This window comes from Dendropsophus ebraccatus, chromosome 2, assembly GCF_027789765.1.
Source record: "Dendropsophus ebraccatus isolate aDenEbr1 chromosome 2, aDenEbr1.pat, whole genome shotgun sequence".
NCBI classification, from domain to species: Eukaryota; Metazoa; Chordata; class Amphibia; order Anura; family Hylidae; genus Dendropsophus; species Dendropsophus ebraccatus.
Window position 1 is genome coordinate 2,362,342 of NC_091455.1, and position 20,176 is coordinate 2,382,517.

At 52.6% G+C, this 20,176-nt stretch overlaps 1 protein-coding gene across 1 annotated transcript in view; it reads left to right on the forward strand.

The window, feature by feature from the left end:
• DGAT1 (diacylglycerol O-acyltransferase 1) overlaps window positions 1-15,564 on the forward strand; it is a 28,164-nt gene extending 12,600 nt beyond the window's left edge. Inside the window, exons 4-17 of the mRNA XM_069956869.1 lie at window positions 3,043-3,128; window positions 3,211-3,263; window positions 3,358-3,463; window positions 8,564-8,692; window positions 8,779-8,856; window positions 8,932-9,035; window positions 11,967-12,005; window positions 13,121-13,162; window positions 13,738-13,782; window positions 13,865-13,977; window positions 14,116-14,181; window positions 14,315-14,402; window positions 14,492-14,554; window positions 14,625-15,564. Of these exons, the coding sequence (XP_069812970.1) occupies window positions 3,043-3,128; window positions 3,211-3,263; window positions 3,358-3,463; window positions 8,564-8,692; window positions 8,779-8,856; window positions 8,932-9,035; window positions 11,967-12,005; window positions 13,121-13,162; window positions 13,738-13,782; window positions 13,865-13,977; window positions 14,116-14,181; window positions 14,315-14,402; window positions 14,492-14,554; window positions 14,625-14,771 (1,159 nt within the window). The 3' untranslated portion in view covers window positions 14,772-15,564. The remainder of the gene's footprint in view (window positions 1-3,042; window positions 3,129-3,210; window positions 3,264-3,357; window positions 3,464-8,563; window positions 8,693-8,778; window positions 8,857-8,931; window positions 9,036-11,966; window positions 12,006-13,120; window positions 13,163-13,737; window positions 13,783-13,864; window positions 13,978-14,115; window positions 14,182-14,314; window positions 14,403-14,491; window positions 14,555-14,624) is intronic.
• The last annotated feature ends 4,612 nt before the right edge of the window (window positions 15,565-20,176 follow it).

The following is a 20,176-nucleotide window of genomic DNA, read 5'->3' on the forward strand; positions in this document are numbered from 1 at the left end:
TGCAGGATTAGTCTTGTCAGTAGAGAGCGGCTTGCTGGTACTGTGCTCTGCTGCATTATTAGTATTGCCAGTGGAGAGCGGCTTGCTGGTACTGTGCTCTGCTGCAGGATTAGTCTTGTCAGTGGAGAGTGGCTTGGTGGTACTGTGTTCTGCTGCAGGATTAGTCTTGTCAGTAGAGAGTGGCTTTGTGGTACTGTGCTCTGCTGCAGAATTAGTATTGACAGTGGAGAGCGGCTTGGTGGTACTGTGCTCTGTTGTCAGTAGAGAGTGGCTTGGTGGTACTGTGCTCTGCTGCAGGATTAGTCTTGTCAGTAGAGAGTGGCTTGGTGGTACTGTGCTCTGCTGCAGGATTAGTCTTGTCAGTAGAGAGTGGCTTGGTGGCACTGTGCTCTGCTGCAGGATTAGTCTTGTCAGAGGAGAGCGGCTTGGTGGTACTGTGCTCTGCTGCAGAATTAGTATTGACAGTGGAGAGCGGCTTGCTGGTACTGTGCTCTGCTGCAGGATTAGTCTTGTCAGTAGAGAGTGGCTTGGTGGTACTGTGCTCTGCTGCAGGATTAGTCTTGTCAGTAGAGAGTGGCTTGGTGGTACTGTGCTCTGCTGCAGTATCAGTCTTGAGCTTGTCCGTCCCTTTTCTAAGGTGGTCATCTGTCCTGTGTTATCCAGTCTGTCATTGGTGTAGACAGGAGGTGAGTTCTCCATTGACCCTGGTGACCCTAGAGGTCTTTTCTAGCAGTCCATGGTGGTTGGGTAACTAGTGTCAGGAAGAGCTATATAGGTGTCTTACCCGGCCTGTAACCTGACACTGACTAAAGACTAAGAGTGGCTTCACACACAACTCATCCGCTGCAGATCCTTAGCTGTCATTTTCACTGAGATTCCACTTGGGGGGGGAGCGCTGGAGCGCGGACCCGGTAATGTATGGGGTAGGGATAGGTAACTGGGGTATTGACAGGCGACCACTGGGAAGGGATAGGTAACTGGTATAGACAGACAACCACCGACCACTGGGGAGGGATAGGTAACGTATAGACAGGGGACCACTGGGGAGGGATAGGTAACTGGTATAGACAGGGGAGAACTGGGGAAGGATAAGTAACTGGTATAGACAGGCGACCACTGGGGAGGGATAGGTAACTGGTATAGACAGATGACCACCGACCACTGGGGAGGGATAGGTAACGTATAGACAGGCGACCACTGGGGAGGGATAGGTAACGTATAGACAGGCGACCACTGGGGAGGGATAGGTAACTGGTATAGACAGGCGACCACTGGGGAGGGATAGGTAAATGGTATAGACAGGCGACCACTGGGGAGGGATAGGTAAATGGTATAGACAGGCGACCACTGGGGAGGGATAGGTAACTGGTATAGACAGGCGACCACCGACCACTGGGGAGGGATAGGTAACTGGTATAGACAGGCGACCACTAGGGAGGTAAAGGTAACTGGTATAGACAGGCGACCACTGGGGAGGGATAGGTAACTGGTATAGACAGGCGACCACTGGGGAGGGATATGTAACTGGTATAGACAGGCCACCACTGGGGAGGGATAGGTAACTGGTATAGACTAGTGACAACTGGGGAGGGATAGGTAACTGGTATAGACAGGTGACCACTGGGGAGGGAAATGTAACTGGTATAGACAGGTGACCACTGGGGAGGGATAGGTAACTGGTATAGACAGGCCACCACTGGGGAGGGATAGGTAACTGGTATAGACTAGTGACAACTGGGGAGGGATAGGTAACTGGTATAGACAGGTGACCACTGGGGAGGGAAATGTAACTGGTATAGACAGGTGACCACTGGGGAGGGATAGGTAACTGGTATAGACAGGCCACCACTGGGGAGGGAAATGTAACTGGTATAGACAGGCGACCACTGGGGAGGGATAGGTAACTGGTATAGACAGGCGACCACTGGGGAGGGATAGGTAACTGGTATAGACAGGCGACCACTGGGGAGGGATATGTAACTGGTATAGACAGGCCACCACTGGGGAGGGATAGGTAACTGGTATAGACAGGCCACCACTGGGGAGGGATAGGTAACTGGTATAGACAGGCCACCAATGGGGAGGGATATGTAACTGGTATAGACAGGCGACCACTGGGGAGGGATAGGTAACTGGTATAGACAGGCGACCACTGGGGAGGGATATGTAACTGGTATAGACTAGTGACAACTGGGGAGGGATAGGTAAGTGGTATAGACAGGCCACCACTGGGGAGGGATAGGTAACTGGTATAGAGAGGTGACCACTGGGGAGGGATAGGTAACTGGTATAGAGAGGTGACCACTGGGGAGGGATAGGTAAGTGGTATAGGCAGGTGACCACTGCAAGGGTGGCGGGATAACGAGGTTGGCGCGGGATAGCGGGAGTGGTGCAGGATTGCGGGGTTGGCGCGGGACAGCGATGGTGGTGCGGGATAGCGGGGGTGGCGTGGCATAGCGAGGGTGGTGCAGGATCACCCGGCCTCGCTCTCCCCCTGCCCTCATCTACCCTCGGCCTCGCTCTCCTCCCTGCCTGCCTTCATCTACCCCCGGCCTCGCTCTCCCCCTGCCTGCCCTTATCTACCCTCGGCCTCACTCTCCCCCCTGCCTGCCCTTATCTACCCTCGGCCTCGCTCTCCCCCCTGCCTGCCCTCATCTACCCTCGGCCTCGCTCTCCCCCCTGCCTGCCCTTATCTACCCTCGGCCTCTCTCTCCCCCTGCCTGCCCTCATCTACCCTCGGCCTCGCTCTCTCCCCTGCCTGCCCTCATCTACCCTCGGCCTCGCTCTCCCACCTGCCTGCCCTCATCTACCCTCGGCCTCGCTCTCCCCCCTGCCTGCCCTTATCTACCCTCGGCCTCGCTCTCCCACCTGCCTGCCCTCATTTACCCCCGGCCTCTCTCACATGAGTAGTCGGGTAGCACAGCCGACAGTGGGAGGGAGGGTTATGGAAACTGTATGGGTCTGGCCCTGACCTCTTGTCAGCTGGCAGCGGGGGGTTGATACTGACAGCTTCTGTCCTCTCCTCTCCCCCCCCCCCCGCAGGTACGGGATTTTGGTGGATCCCATCCAGGTGGTGTCGCTGTTCCTCAAGGACCCGTACAGCTGGCCCTCGCTCTGCCTGGTGCTGGGTGAGCTCATACATGCTGATGGTTTCCCTCCTGATTTCTCTCCTCCTGCCTGACATCTGACTGACTGTTCTCTCTCCTGTAGCATCAAACATCTTCATATTGGGGTCCCTGCAGCTGGAGCGGCGTCTGGCGTCAGTAAGTTCAGCTTAGGCCAAGGCTGTCACAGTATGCTGGGAGTTGTAGTTATTGGAGATCTGCAGCTGACTGTTCTTGGTTCTGTCTTCCTCAGGGGGGTGTCCCGGAGCGTGTGGGGCTTTTCCTGTACACCATCATTCTCAGCAGCATCCTGTGCATCCCTGTACTGGTGGTCTTCACTGTGCCGTCCATTACTCCAGGTAATGAGGAGATTCTCCCCCCCCCCCCCCCCAGGTGATAAAGGCCCCTGTGCTAGGTTCTGGATAAGAACTCCTCCTCCTCCTCTCGACTGGTGGACGGCGGCCACCTCCTCCTCCTCCCGACTGGTGGACGGCGGCCACCTCCTCCTCCTCCCGACTGGTGGACGGCGGCCACCTCCTCCTCCTCCCGACTGGTGGACGGCGGCCACCTCCTCCTCCTCCCGACTGGTGGACGGCGGCCACCTCCTCCTCCTCCCGACTGGTGGACGGCGGCCACCTCCTCCTCCTCCCGACTGGTGGACGGCGGCCACCTCCTCCTCCTCCCGACTGGTGGACGGCGGCCACCTCCTCCTCCTCCCGACTGGTGGACGGCGGCCACCTCCTCCTCCTCCCGACTGGTGGACGGCGGCCACCTCCTCCTCCTCCCGACTGGTGGACGGCGGCCACCTCCTCCTCCTCCCGACTGGTGGACGGCGGCCACCTCCTCCTCCTCCCGACTGGTGGACGGCGGCCACCTCCTCCTCCTCCCGACTGGTGGACGGCGGCCACCTCCTCCTCCTCCCGACTGGTGGACGGCGGCCACCTCCTCCTCCTCCCGACTGGTGGACGGCGGCCACCTCCTCCTCCTCCCGACTGGTGGACGGCGGCCACCTCCTCCTCCTCCCGACTGGTGGACGGCAGCCACCTCCTCCTCCTCCCGACTGGTGGACGGCGGCCACCTCCTCCTCCTCCCGACTGGTGGACGGCGGCCACCTCCTCCTCCCGACTGGTGGACGGCGGCCACCTCCTCCTCCCACTCCTCCCGACTGGTGGACGGCGGCCACCTCCTCCTCCCACTCCTCCCGACTGGTGGACGGCGGCCACCTCCTCCTCCCACTCCTCCCGACTGGTGGACGGCGGCCACCTCCTCCTCCCACTCCTCCCGACTGGTGGACGGCGGCCACCTCCTCCTCCCACTCCTCCCGACTGGTGGACGGCGGCCACCTCCTCCTCCCACTCCTCCCGACTGGTGGACGGCGGCCACCTCCTCCTCCCACTCCTCCCGACTGGTGGACGGCGGCCACCTCCTCCTCCCACTCCTCCCGACTGGTGGGCGGCGGCCACCTCCTCCTCCCACTCCTCCCGACTGGTGGGCGGCGGCCACCTCCTCCTGGATGAGGGCCATGAGGCTTTCAGGTGGTGGGGCAGACATTTCTCTGAGAGGAGCCCTTTATAGCACCCCATGCAGGTAGTGTTCTTGCCCTGCTAGGTTCAGTGCTCCTTAGCTGTGTAAGTGTGTGCATGCACACTTCATGGATCCTGTGTGATTGTGTGTGCACGCGCCCTGTTAATTATATATATATATATATATATATATATATAGATATATATATTTATGGCACGATGCTCCTGTGGTGTGAAAGAGGCCCAGTGCTCCTGGGGTGTGTATGATTGTGTGCACGCTCGGTTTGTCACAGAGTTCCTGGGGTGTGTATGACTGTGTGCACGCTCAGTAAGTCACATGTATAAGGGAACAGTGCACCTGGGTTGTATAGGATTGTGTGTACGCTCGGTTGGTCACAGGGCACCTGGGTTGTATAGGATTGTGTGTACGCTCGGTTGGTCACGGTACCTGGGTTGTAAAGGATTGTGTGTACACTCTGTTGGTCACGGTACCTGGGTTGTATAGGATTGTGTGTACGCTCGGTTGCTCACAGGGCACCTGGGTTGTATAGGATTGTGTGTACGCTCGGTTGCTCACAGGGCACCTGGGTTGTATAGGATTGTGTGTACGCTCGGTTGCTCACAGGGCACCTGGGTTGTATAGGATTGTGTGTACGCTCGGTTGCTCACAGGGCACCTGGGTTGTATAGGATTGTGTGTACGCTCGGTTGCTCACAGGGCACCTGGGTTGTATAGGATTGTGTGTACGCTCGGTTGCTCACAGGGCACCTGGGTTGTATAGGATTGTGTGTACGCTCGGTTGCTCACAGGGCACCTGGGTTGTATAGGATTGTGTGTACGCTCGGTTGCTCACAGGGCACCTGGGTTGTATAGGATTGTGTGTACGCTCGGTTGCTCACAGGGCACCTGGGTTGTATAGGATTGTGTGTACTCCCGGTTGCTCACAGGGCACCTGGGTTGTATAGGATTGTGTGTACTCCCGGTTGCTCACAGGGCACCTGGGTTGTATAGGATTGTGTGTACTCCCGGTTGCTCACAGGGCACCTGGGTTGTATAGGATTGTGTGTACTCCCGGTTGCTCACAGGGCACCTGGGTTGTATAGGATTGTGTGTACTCCCGGTTGCTCACAGGGCACCTGGGTTGTATAGGATTGTGTGTACGCTCGGTTGGTCACAGTGCACCTGGGGTGTGTATGATTATGTGCACGCTCGGTTGGTCACAGTGCTTCTGGGGATGACCAAACGTGACGTGGGGATCAGAGTCATTTTCACTTTCTTCTCCATCCGGCCCAGGCTGCCTTGAAGACTTCCTTAGGTCACACCTCTTCTATGTAGAGTTTGCTGCCCCCGTGTCTTTGGATCCTAATAGTGCGTTTACACAGGGATATTTATCTGACAGATTTTGGAAGCCAAAGCCAGGAACAGACTAAACAGGGAACAGGTCATAAAGAAAAGACTGAGATTCCTCCTCTTGTCAAATCCATTCCTGGCTTTGGCTTCCAAAATCTGTCAGATAAATCTCTCTGTGTAAACGCACCATTACTCTCTATTCTATCTTCTTCTATGGTCACAAGATGCCGCATGTGTGATCCCTGATCTGAATTTTTATGCCACGATCACCCCTTAAAGGGATTGCCTGAAATATATCTAACAAAAAAAAAAAAAAACTGGCCCGGTAATAAGGGAGACAAACAAAGACGGCATGGTGGACCAGAGCGGGAGCACTGTACATATCAGAGGTGAAACGGGAAATTGCGGACATAGAAACTAATTACACTGTACCTCTAATGTACTGTACCACTGTCCTCCAATGTACTGTACCACTGTCCCCTCTAATGTACTGTACCACTGTCCTCTAATGTACTGTACCACTGTCCTCCAATGTACTGTACCACTGTCCCCTCTAATGTACTGTACCACTGTCCCCTCTAATGTACTGTACCACTGTCCTCTAATGTACTGTACCACTGTCCCCTCTAATGTACTGTACCACTGTCCCCTCTAATGCACTGTACCACTGCCCCCTCTAATGTCCTGTACCACTGTCCCCTCTAATATGCTGTACCACTGTCCCCTCTAATGTAATGTACCACTGCCCCCTCTAATGTACTGTACCACTGACCCCTCTAATGTACTGTACCACTGTCCTCTCTAATGTACTGTACCACTGACCCCTCTAATGTACTGTACCACTGTCATCTCTAATGTACTGTACCACTCTCCCCTCTAATGTACTGTACCAATGTCCTCTCTAATGTACTGTACCACTGTCCCCTCTAATGTACTGTACCACTGTCCCCTCTAATGTACTGTACCACTGCCCCCTCTAATGTACTGTACCACTGCCTCCTCTAATGTACTGTACCACTGTCCTCTCTAATGTACCGTACCACTGTCCTCTAATGTACTGTACCACTGTCCTCTAATGTACTGTACCACTGTCCTCTCTAATGTACTGTACCACTGTCCTCCAATGTACTGTACCACTGTCCTCTAATGTACTGTACCACTGTCCCCTCTAATGTACTGTACCACTGTCCTCTAATGTACTGTACCACTGTCCTCTCTAATGTACTGTACCACTGTCCTCTCTAATGTACTGTACCACTGTCCTCTCTAATGTACTGTACCACTGTCCTCTAATGTACTGTACCACTGTCCTCTCTAATGTCCTGTACCACTGTCCACTCTAATGTACTGTACCACTGTCCTCTCTAATGTACTGTACCACTGTCCTCTCTAATGTACTGTACCACTGTCCACTCTAATGTACTGTACCACTGTCCTCTCTAATGTACTGTACCACTGTCCCCTCTAATGTACTGTACCACTGTCCTCTAATGTACTGTACCACTGTCCCCTCTAATGTACTGTACCACTGTCCTCTAATGTACTGTACCACTGTCCCCTCTAATGTACTGCACCACTGTCCTCTCTAATGTACTGTACCACTGTCCTCTCTAATGTACTGTACCACTCTCCCCTCTAATGTACTGTACCACTCTCCCCTCTAATGTACTGTACCACTGTCCTCTCTAATGTACTGTACCACTGTCCTCTCTAATGTACTGTACCACTATCCTCTCTAATGTACTGTACCACTATCCTCTATACTGTACCACTGTCCTCTAATGTACTGTACCACTGTCCTCTCTAATGTACTGTACCACTGTCCCCTCTAATGTACTGTACCACTGTCCTCTCTAATGTACTGTACCACTATCCTCTCTAATGTACTGTACCACTGTCCTCTCTAATGTACTGTACCGCTGTCCTCTCTAATGTACTGTACCGCTGCCCCCTCTAATGTACTGTACCACTGTCCTCTAATGTACTGTACCACTGTCCCCTCTAATGTACTGTACCACTGTCCCCTCTAATGTACTGCACCACTGTCCTCTCTAATGTACTGTACCACTGTGCTCTCTAATGTACTGTACCACTGTCCTCTCTAATGTACTGTACCACTCTCCCCTCTAATGTACTGTACCACTGTCCTCTCTAATGTACTGTACCACTGTCCTCTCTAATGTACTGTACCACTATCCTCTATACTGTACCACTGTCCTCTAATGTACTGTACCACTGTCCTCTCTAATGTACTGTACCACTGTCCCCTCTAATGTACTGTACCACTGTCCTCTCTAATGTACTGTACCACTGTCCTCTCTAATGTACTGTACCACTGTCCTCTCTAATGTACTGTACCGCTGTCCTCTCTAATGTACTGTACCGCTGCCCCCTCTAATGTACTGTACCACTGTCCTCTAATGTACTGTACCACTGTCCCCTCTAATGTACTGTACCACTGTCCTCTCTAATGTACTGTACCACTGTCCCTTTCTTCAGACCCCCTTTTTGTTGCATGGGGATGGTCTTGTGTATTGGGGGACTGTGGGATTTGTTAACACAATTCCTGTTTTCGTCTTCCCACAGTTGGTGCAGTATTCGCCCTCTCAGTTTACACCATCCTCTTTCTTAAGTTGTTCTCCTATAAGGATGTGAACCTCTGGTGCCGGGAGAGGAGGCGGACGCAGGTTCGGGCTCTGGGCCGCACTCAGTCTGGTGAGACGCTCTAGCCCTCATGTGTGACCCCGGGGGTCCGGCCTTTCCCATTTGGGCTGCATATTCTGACCTTTCCTTTCTCTCAGTTCCTTTGATACAGCGAAGCAGCGGTGATGCTGGGAAGCAGTCAGGGGTGATGTATCCCGGGAATTTGTCTCACAGAGGTGGGTGACACTGTCTGCTCCATCTGAACAGTGATGTAATGTGCCGACCTGACCGAATCTCACTTCACCCCTCAGATATCTACTACTTCATGTTTGCCCCCACTCTTTGCTACGAGTTAAACTTTCCGCGATCTTCAAGGATCCGAAAGAGATTCCTGTTAAGACGTCTTGTTGAAATGGTAAGTAGGAGGGATGGGTGGTACACAGGCAAAACCACTATGTCATCTCCTCACTACACCTGCCCCATCACACCCGTCACTCCCTCACTACACCTGCCCCATCACACCCCTCATCTCCTCACTACACCTGCCCCATCACACCCCTCATCTCCTCACTACACCTGCCCCATCACACCCGTCACTCCCTCACTACACCTGCCCCATCACACCCGTCACTCCCTCACTACACCTGCCCCATCACACCCGTCACTCCCTCACTACACCTGCCCTATCACAACCCTCATCTCCTCACTACACTTGCCCCATCACACCCGTCACTCCCTCACTACACCTGCCCTATCACACCCGTCACTCCCTCACTACACCTGCCCTATCACAACCCTCATCTCCTCACTACACCTGCCCCATCACACCCGTCACTCCCTCACTACACCTGCCCTGTCACACCCGTCACTCCCTCACTACACCTGCCCCATCACACCCCTCATCTCCTCACTACACCTGCCCCATCACACCCGTCACTCCCTCACTACACCTGCCCCATCACACCCGTCACTCCCTCACTACACCTGCCCCATCACACCCGTCACTCCCTCACTACACCTGCCCCAGCACACCCGTCACTCCCTCACTACACCTGCCCCATCACACCCGTCACTCCCTCACTACACCTGCCCCATCACAACCCTCATCTCCTCACTACACCTGCCCCATCACAACCCTCATCTCCTCACTACACCTGCCCCATCACAACCCTCATCTCCTCACTACACCTGCCCCATCACAACCCTCATCTCCTCACTACACCTGCCCCATCACAACCCTCATCTCCTCACTACACCTGCCCCATCACACCCCTCATCTCCTCACTACACCTGCCCCATCACACCCGTCACTCCCTCACTACACCTGCCCTGTCACACCCGTCACTCCCTCACTACACCTGCCCCATCACAACCCTCATCTCCTCACTACACCTGCCCTATCACACCCGTCACTCCCTCACTACACCTGCCCCATCACACCCCTGATCTCCTCACTACACCTGCCCCATCACACCCGTCACTCCCTCACTACACCTGCCCCATCACAACCCTCATCTCCTCACTACACCTGCCCTATCACACCCGTCACTCCCTCACTACACCTGCCCCATCACAACCCTCATCTCCTCACTACACCTGCCCCATCACACACGTCACTCCCTCACTACACCTGCCCCATCACACCCGTCACTCCCTCACTACACCTGCCCCATCACACCCGTCACTCCCTCACTACACCTGCCCCATCACAACCCTCATCTCCTCACTACACTTGCCCCATCACACCCGTCACTCCCTCACTACACCTGCCCTATCACACCCGTCACTCCCTCACTACACCTGCCCTATCACAACCCTCATCTCCTCACTACACCTGCCCCATCACACCCGTCACTCCCTCACTACACCTGCCCTGTCACACCCGTCACTCCCTCACTACACCTGCCCCATCACACCCCTCATCTCCTCACTACACCTGCCCCATCACACCCGTCACTCCCTCACTACACCTGCCCCATCACACCCGTCACTCCCTCACTACACCTGCCCCATCACACCCGTCACTCCCTCACTACACCTGCCCCATCACACCCGTCACTCCCTCACTACACCTGCCCCATCACACCCGTCACTCCCTCACTACACCTGCCCCATCACAACCCTCATCTCCTCACTACACCTGCCCCATCACAACCCTCATCTCCTAACTACACCTGCCCCATCACACCCGTCACTCCCTCACTACACCTGCCCCATCACAACCCTCATCTCCTCACTACACCTGCCCCATCACAACCCTCATCTCCTCACTACACCTGCCCCATCACAACCCTCATCTCCTCACTACACCTGCCCCATCACAACCCTCATCTCCTCACTACACCTGCCCCATCACAACCCTCATCTCCTCACTACACCTGCCCCATCACAACCCTCATCTCCTCACTACACCTGCCCTATCACACCCGTCACTCCCTCACTACACCTGCCCCATCACAACCCTCATCTCCTCACTACACCTGCCCCATCACACCCGTCACTCCCTCACTACACCTGCCCTGTCACACCCGTCACTCCCTCACTACACCTGCCCCATCACACCCCTCATCTCCTCACTACACCTGCCCTATCACACCCGTCACTCCCTCACTACACCTGCCCCATCACACCCCTCATCTCCTCACTACACCTGCCCCATCACACCCGTCACTCCCTCACTACACCTGCCCCATCACAACCCTCATCTCCTCACTACACCTGCCCTATCACACCCGTCACTCCCTCACTACACCTGCCCCATCACACCCCTCATCTCCTCACTACACCTGCCCCATCACACACGTCACTCCCTCACTACACCTGCCCCATCACACCCGTCACTCCCTCACTACACCTGCCCCATCACACCCGTCACTCCCTCACTACACCTGCCCTATCACAACCCTCATCTCCTCACTACACTTGCCCCATCACACCCGTCACTCCCTCACTACACCTGCCCTATCACACCCGTCACTCCCTCACTACACCTGCCCTATCACAACCCTCATCTCCTCACTACACCTGCCCTATCACACCCGTCACTCCCTCACTACACCTGCCCCATCACAACCCTCATCTCCTCACTACACCTGCCCCATCACACACGTCACTCCCTCACTACACCTGCCCCATCACAACCCTCATCTCCTCACTACACCTGCCCCATCACACCCGTCACTCCCTCACTACACCTGCCCCATCACAACCCTCATCTCCTCACTACACCTGCCCTATCACAACCCTCATCTCCTCACTACACCTGCCCCATCACACCCCTGATCTCCTCACTACACCTGCCCTGTCCTATTCATTCTTATGACTGTTCCTCACTTTTCTTATGCAGCTCTTCATCATGCAGCTCCTGGTTGGCCTGATCCAACAGGTGAGTTCATAAACCAGACCCCCAGTTCTGTGCCTGGGGGGACGCTGGATTGAGGTGAGAGGCACTACTGGTGGTTGGGGTATCACAGGGAAGGTTGAGGGGTCAGTTCTGGTTGTTGGGGTCTCACAGAGAAGATTAAAGGGGTAGTGCGGCGGTAAACAATTATTCACAGAATAACACACATTACAAAGTTATACAACTCTGTAATGTATGTTATGTCTGTGAATGGCCCCCTTCCCCGTGTCCCACCACCCCCACCCCCTCCCGTGTACCCAGAAGTGTGGTGCATTATACATACATGTCACGTGCCAACTCGTCTCCGATCTTCAGTCTGCGATGTCGTCTTCGGACGGCCCGACCGAATCCCTCCGACCGTCCTAAGTGCCGGCCGTCATCTGCTGCTCACCGCGATTGGCTGAGCATAACTGTGCTCAGCTCAGCCAATCGCGGCTGAGCATCTGATGACGCTGAAGAGGGCGGCCGGCACTCAGGATGGTCGGAGGGATTCGGCATCACAGACTGAAGAACGGAGACTAGTTGGCACGTATATATAGCGTACCACACTTCCGGGTACACGGGTGGGGGTGGTCGGACACGGGGAAGGGGGCCATTCACAGACATAACATACATTACAGAGTTGTATAACTTTGTAATGTGTGTTATTCTGTGAATAATTGTTTACCGCCGCACTACTCCTTTAAGGGGTTAGTTCTTCTGGTTGGAGTTTTGTAGAGAAGGTGGTAGAGTACTGGTGGTTGGCTGGTTGGGGTCTTATAGAATAGGATTAGCGGTCACTATTTGTGGTTGTTTGGTTGGGGTTTCATAGGGAAGGCTGAGGGGTCAGTACTGGTGGTTGACTGGTCAGAGCCTCATAGAGAAGGTTGCGGGGTCAGTAATGGTGGTCTGCTGGTCGGGGTCTCGTAGAGAAGGTTGTGAGTTCTGTACTGGTGGTTGGCTGGTGGGGTCTCGTAGAGAAGGTTGCGGGTTCTGTACTGGTGGTTGGCTGGTCTGGGTCTCCGTAGAGAAAGGGTAAGTACTGGTGGTTGGCTTGTTAGGGGCTGTGTTATACAGATGATATAGAGGGCTACATAGTGGGTTATTTTCTTGTGTTGCAGTGGATGGTCCCAGCAATCCAGAATTCCATGAAACCGTTTCGGGTGAGTTGAAGGCGTTTCTTGTCCCCTCACATGTAGAGGCGTCTTTGGCTCTTTCCTGTGGCGTCACCCCCTGATGTCGAATTTCTATGCCTCAGTAATATCGGTATCATTCCAATACTGCCCCTCCCACTTCCTCATGTACTGTTTTGAGGTCTCCTCCTCGTGTATCGTGCCCCCTCGTGTATCGTGCCCCCTTTCACCCCATCGTGTACTTTGTCACCGGACTTGGTGCTGGCCTGGTCCCAATGGGGGGGGGGGGGGTGGTGGATGTGGGGGAAGTTTCGGCGGGGAAGGAGGGTGGGGGTGGTGGATGTCCGGTGGCAGGGCGCTGAGGTCCTGTGGGAGGTGCGCGTGGCTTGCTGCTGAAGGGTGTCAGTAACATACCCCTATGGGTCCGGAAATCCGTCCAGATTTCCTGATAAGAAATCCAGCAGATTTTCCGGATGTGTGAAGGGGGCCTAAGGAATACTAAGAAGCTGTTGAGTGGTAGATGCAGGAGATGAGTCCAATGTGTTGATCTTGAGGAGTCTATTGTCTTGTCTATTTTTTTGTCCTGATGGTGTTTTCTTCTTCAGGACATGGACTACTCCAGGATCATTGAGCGTCTGCTGAAGTTGGCTGTGAGTGCACTCTCATCCTCACTCATCCGTTGTGTGTTGTATGTCCATCCTCTGGGTTTGCTGACTGTTCCGTTCGTTGCAGGTCCCCAACCACCTCATCTGGCTCATCTTTTTCTACTGGTTCTTCCATTCTTCAATGAACTTTGTAGCTGAGTTGTTGCGTTTTGGGGACCGTGAGTTCTACAGAGACTGGTGGTGAGTGATAGTCCGCTGCACCCCCATAGTCTTCCAGGCAGTTCACTAGAGGTGACCCCAAGTGATAAGCGGTGTCTGTAGTAGATCATTTACTTAGGAAACAGAATCCATAACAAATGTATCGATCTGATTCTCCAGGAACTCCGAGACTGTGACCTACTTCTGGCAGAACTGGAATATCCCTGTACACAAGTGGTGCATCAGGTAGTGTGAGAGCCAGAAAAATATGGTGGAGAAACCACATGAGGGGTGGAGGAGTCGGTGGATGGAGGGGTTGGGGATCAGTGGATAGAATTGGAGGTTGTATGATGGCCACTTGGATGTTTCTGTCTTTTAGACACTTCTATAAACCAATGATGAAGTGTGGTGTCCCCAAGTGGGCGGCACAGACGGCTGTTTTCTTTGCCTCTGCCTTTTTCCATGAGGTTAGTGTGAAGATTCTATGTGGTGCTGTTATGGTGGGAGCACAGAATGTGTGTCCTCCGCTCTGACCTCTGATCTTGTCTCTTCTCAGTATTTAGTCAGTGTTCCCCTGAAGATGTTCCGTCTCTGGGCTTTCATGGGAATGATGTCACAGGTTTGTGTAACTCTTCCTATCTCCTTCTGTGTGGTCCTCTTCTGCTCTGAGCTAATGTTCTCTTCTTCAGATCCCTCTGGCTTGGTTCGTGGGACGCTTTCTCAGAGGAAACTATGGCAATGCAGCAGTGTGGATCTCGCTCATTATTGGTCAGCCCGTTGCGGTGCTCATGTATGTGCACGATTATTACATTTTAAACTACGGGATCTCGTCATGATTGTCGCAGTTAACGAATAGGCCATGGAGCTTTCTCCGCATCACGCGTCTTTTCCCATTTACTTGGATCATATCATTAGGCTTGTAAGGATCCAGGATGCAATGGGGCCTAATAAAGGAAAGATGCCCTTCTTCCCATGCTCCAGCGGCTTCCCACAATGCTTTCACTCCTCCTCAGCATCTCTTGTTTCAGCAGCCCGTCTGCATATTCTTTCTTTTTGCTGCTCATCATCCGTCCAGACCTGAGACATTCTCTCTCCTTCGCTCCCCGACATCTGGTACATCCGTCCTCGTAAAACCGCCCTGGATCGTTCTCACGTGTTCTGTGACTTTGCACTCTACAAACATCAATGTTGCACACTCCAGCAATCATCACTACAGTAAATGGTACAATCCTCTCTACTGCTTTGTGAACGGTTGGTACCTGCTGCTCCATGTTCTCAGGCATCGGCAGGACAGTGATCTGCTTATCAATGTGCACTATGGCTGCTCTGACTCTCTGACCACATCTGTTAGTATTGTCTCCCCCCGTGCTGTCTAGGTGGGTGACAACCATCTGGGAGTGGCCATCATGCCCTTATCAGGTGCCCCTCAGCCATAGCGCAGACCTGGTGGTTGTCACCCTTCTATCTGGGTGAAGCAGTGACTTCTGCAGTGCGTTTTTTTTTTAACGGTATATCTGGTGTGTTGTGTGTGGATGAATGCTTCCTCCGACCGTATGTGCGGAGCTCTGACCTCTTACAATCAATGGAAACAAGTTTTGAAAACACTGAAATTAAAGATGTTTGTTTTGAGATGTTGGTGATTTTTTTTATGTCTTAGGGTATTGGTATTCCAGATCTTTAAACCTTATTCCAAGTATTTGATCTCACGAGGTCGATCCATCAGATCCCTCCCCCCCAGGGGTCCTAATGGATGGTCACACTGTAGCACTCGCACATCTCTGCGATAGATAATGCACAAAGCACACGCTGCTCTATGCAAGGGGGGGATAGCCCCGGCCTGTCCTGCATATTGGTTTACACCGTTTGCAAATGGTAACAGAGAGCCTCATTATTTTTATGGAAGTTTTTTTTGGCAGTTGGGAGGGGGCTGCTTTTAACTATTTTCATGTCTGTATCTTGCCATTGCGGTGAGCTGTTACATTTTTTTGTTTGTGTGTTTGAAACTTTAATTTCTGGACTGGAAAATCTAGAAATTAATAAAAAATGGCCGGTCTGTCAACGGTTGGCAAAGCAATCATCATCCTAAGTAGAGGATTTTAAAGGAGAAGTCCGGGGTCGGCTTTTTTAAAATTATTTTTTGTTGTTATGTTCAGGCAGCTCTTTTTATGGGGGGAAAAAAAAGCTGACCCTGGACTTCTCAGTTACTCTTCTCCCTGGGTGCTGGGAAAAGCTGGATCCAGTACTCTGAAACTGAGAGAAGTTTCCCAGGACTGGATCCAGTTTTTCCTGGCCGCTGGGGAGGAGCGGCAGTGAGTTATAAGGCAGCTGGCTGATTTGCTCATCTCTAAACCTTAAAAGTTGCAGCATTTGGAACATTTTAGATAAAATTTATCTTATTCAGTTACTGCTTCCTGGGGGATTAATCCAGAAAATTCCAGGGTCTCATTGTGTGGAAGGGCAGCAGTTGTTCATCCGTCCTTCTGTTCTGTGTGTGGCGTCTTGCAGTCTGTCTTTCCCTGCAGTAAGGGTATATGCACACAGAGTAATTCTAGCGGAAAACTCTGTGCTGAATCTGCCACTCATCCCTGCTTGCTCCCGCTTCCCTCTCTGTCGACTCCATATACTCCATTCTTTGGTCAGGCAGATTCCGCTGTTCACCCAAAAGTATTGACATGTGATTCTTTGGGTGGACAACGGCATCCGCCCAAGCATATAATGGAGCCTATGTAACGGGCTGAACTTCAAGTGGGAGAGCGAGCGGTGGATTCCACACGGAGATCTGGTAGATTTCCATCTTTAGTCGATAGTGGTGATTTGGCATCCATCTTATCCTGTCGTTATCCGGTAGATTCCCATCTTTATCTGGTGGTGATTTAGCATCCATCTTATCCTGCCATAATCCGGTAGATTTCCATCTTTAGTCCATAGTGGTGATTTGATATTCATCTTATCCTGTCGTTATCTGGTAGATTCTCATCTCTAGCTGGTGGTGATTTAGCATCCATTTTATCCCTGCCGTAATTTGGTAGATTTCCTTATTTAGTTGATGGTGATTTAGCATCCATCTTATCCCTGCCGTAAATTGGTAGATTCTCTTATTTAGTTGGTGGTGATTCAGCATCCATCTTATCCTGCCATAATCCGGTAGATTTGCATCTTTAGTCGATAGTGGTGATTTGGCATTTATTTTATCCTGACGTAATCCAGTAGATTCCTATCTTCAGCTGGTGGTGATTTTGCATCCATCTTATTCTGTCGTTATCCGGTCGATTCCCATCTTCAGCTGGTGGTAATTTAGCATCCATCTTATCCTGACGTAATCCAGTAGATTCCCATCTTCAGCTGGTGGTGATTTTGCATCCATCTTATCCTGATGTAATCCAGTAGATTCCCATCTTCAGCTGGTGGTAATTTAGCATCCATCTTATCCTGACGTAATCCAGTAGATTCCCATCTTCAGCTGGTGGTGATTTTGCATCCATCTTATCCTGACGTAATCCAGTAGATTCCCATCTTCAGCTGGTGGTAATTTAGCATCCATCTTATCCTGACGTAATCACTTAAGAGAATCTAGTCACTGTAATGTTGACACTAGGATGTGGCCTTGTATTGTGAAAGGGTCTGCTCTCCCTAACCTTCTCATAGCACCCACCAGATTACAGTGATAAGTGGCAAAGCTTAGTGCCCGTGTTCCATACAGAAGGGTCTGGTGCAGGTGTGGGTTGGAATTAAGCTGCACTTCACTTTCTGTATTATGGCGGCAAATCCCATCCTAGTTGCTTGTGTAAAGGACTGAACTGGATTATAAGGATCTATGAACAATCCACAATCTGAGTGGGTAATCACTTACACAGGACAATATTGGCCAGTTATCACTCATCGAATCAGCAAATATCAAATTATTGTAATCATTTGCCATCCATGTAAGGGTTGTGCAGCCGACTTGGGGTGGAGGGGTTGAGGCAGCACAGTCCTCGGTTCAATCAGGTCATCTCCACTGTGCTGGCCCTATTCACCCAGGGACAGTGGCTACAACAGCCTAGGTCAGGGGTCCCCAAACTGCGGCCCTCCGAGGCTATTTATCCGGCCCCCACCGGACTTCCACAACGCTGCCTATCCCTGCATCCACGCCGCCGCTGTCGTCATCCCTGGGAGGGCCGGAATCCCCTCTGGTCAGTTGCCGGAGGGATCCCCCAGCAGGTGCAGCGACATCATTATTAGTATATGGAGGAAAATGCAGGGGACATTATTACTATATGGGGGCACAGCAGGGGATCCTACATACAAGGGGTAACCCACATACCTGCTTGAGTGCTGCTTAAGGGGGTGAAGGTGAAGTAGGGGGAGTTGAAAGTGGGGTGAGGGGGCTGGTTGAGGGTGTGAAGGGGGAGTAAGGGGGCTGGTTGAGGTGGGGGGTGAGGGATTGAGTGGGGGCTGGAAAGAAAGAGGGATGCTTTTACTTTAAGGGGGGGGGTTGTGGCATTTTGCACTGGGATTTGGTTATAGTTTGTTTTTTTTATAGTCCGGCCCTCCGACAGTGAACTGGCCCCCTGTGTGAAAAGTTTGGGGACCCCTGGCCTAGGTCACGTAACACATCAGTGACATCACGTCCGTTCCTTCTCATTACAGTGGGTCAGTGCCAGATTATCAGATATTCTCCAACAAGGGCTGTACATGGCCTGGTGAGAGGTCATCTTCAATACAGAGAACCCCTATCACCATTGTATTGGATGGTACGGCAGGTTTATTGATGATCTGCTTTTAGTGTGGTCAGGGGAGGAAGAGGACGTGATATATAAACTAATAATATCTTTTGTTTACTCATAACTGGCAAAAAGAAAAGATTTCCTTCTTGGATATTTTACTAAGGGGCTGTATAAAAACAACCAAAGTGTACACTTCTTTGTACAGAAAACCTTCAGGGGGGGGGGGAATACAATACTGTACGCTAGCAGCGACCACCCCGGTGGGAGGTATACAATACTGTACGCTAGCAATGACCATCCCGGTGGGAGGTATACAATACTGTACGCTAGCAGTGACCATGCAGCCCACACCATCCCAGTGGGGGGGGGGGGGGGATACAATACTGTACGCTAGCAGTGACCATGCAGCCCACACCATCCCGGTGGGGGAAATACAATACTGTACGCTAGCAGTGACCATCCGGCCCACACCATCCCAGTGGGGGAATACAATACTGTACACTAGCAGTGACCATCCCGTTGGGGGAATACAATACTGTACACTAGCAGTGACCATCCCAGTGGGGGAATACAATACTACGCTAGCAGCGACCACCCCGTTGGGGGGGATACAATACTGTACACTAGCAGTGACCATCCCGGTGGGGGAATACAATACTGTACGCTAGCAGTGACCATCCCGGTGGGGAAATACAATACTGTACGCTAACAGTGACCATCCCGGGGGGGGGGGGATACAATACTGTATGCTAGCAGTGACCATCCGGCCCACACCATCCTGGTGGGGGAATACAATACTGTACGCTAGCAGCGACCACCCCGTTGGGGGGGATACAATACTGTACACTAGCAGTGACCATCCCGGTGGGGGAATACAATACTGTACGCTAGCAGTGACCATCCCGGTGGGGGAATACAATACTGTACGCTAGCAGTGACCATCCCGGTGGGGGAATACAATACTGTACGCTAGCAGTGACCATCCTGGTGGGGGAATACAATACTGTACGCTAGCAGCGACCATCCCGGTGGGGGGGAAACAATACTGTACGCTAGCAGTGACCATCCCGGTGGGGGGGGATACAATACTGTACGCTAGCAGTGACCATCCCGGTGGGGAGGGGGGGGGGGGGGATACAATACTGTACGCTAGCAGTGACCATGCAGCCCACACCATCCCGGTGGGGGAATACAATACTGTACATTAGCAGTGACCATCCCGGTGGGGGAATACAATACTGTACGCTAGCAGTGACCATCCCGGTGGGGGAGATACAATACTGTACGTTAGCAGTGACCATCCCGTTGGGGGAAAACAATACTGTACGCTAGCAGTGACCTTCCCGGTGGGGGAATACAATACTGTACGCTAGCAGTGACCACCCCGTTAAGGGGGATACAATACTGTACGCTAGCAGTGACCATCCTGTTGGGGGGAATACAATACTGTACGCTAGCAGTGACCATCCCGTTGGGGGGGATACAATACTGTACGCTAGCAGTGACCATCCCGGTGGGGGGAATACAATACTGTA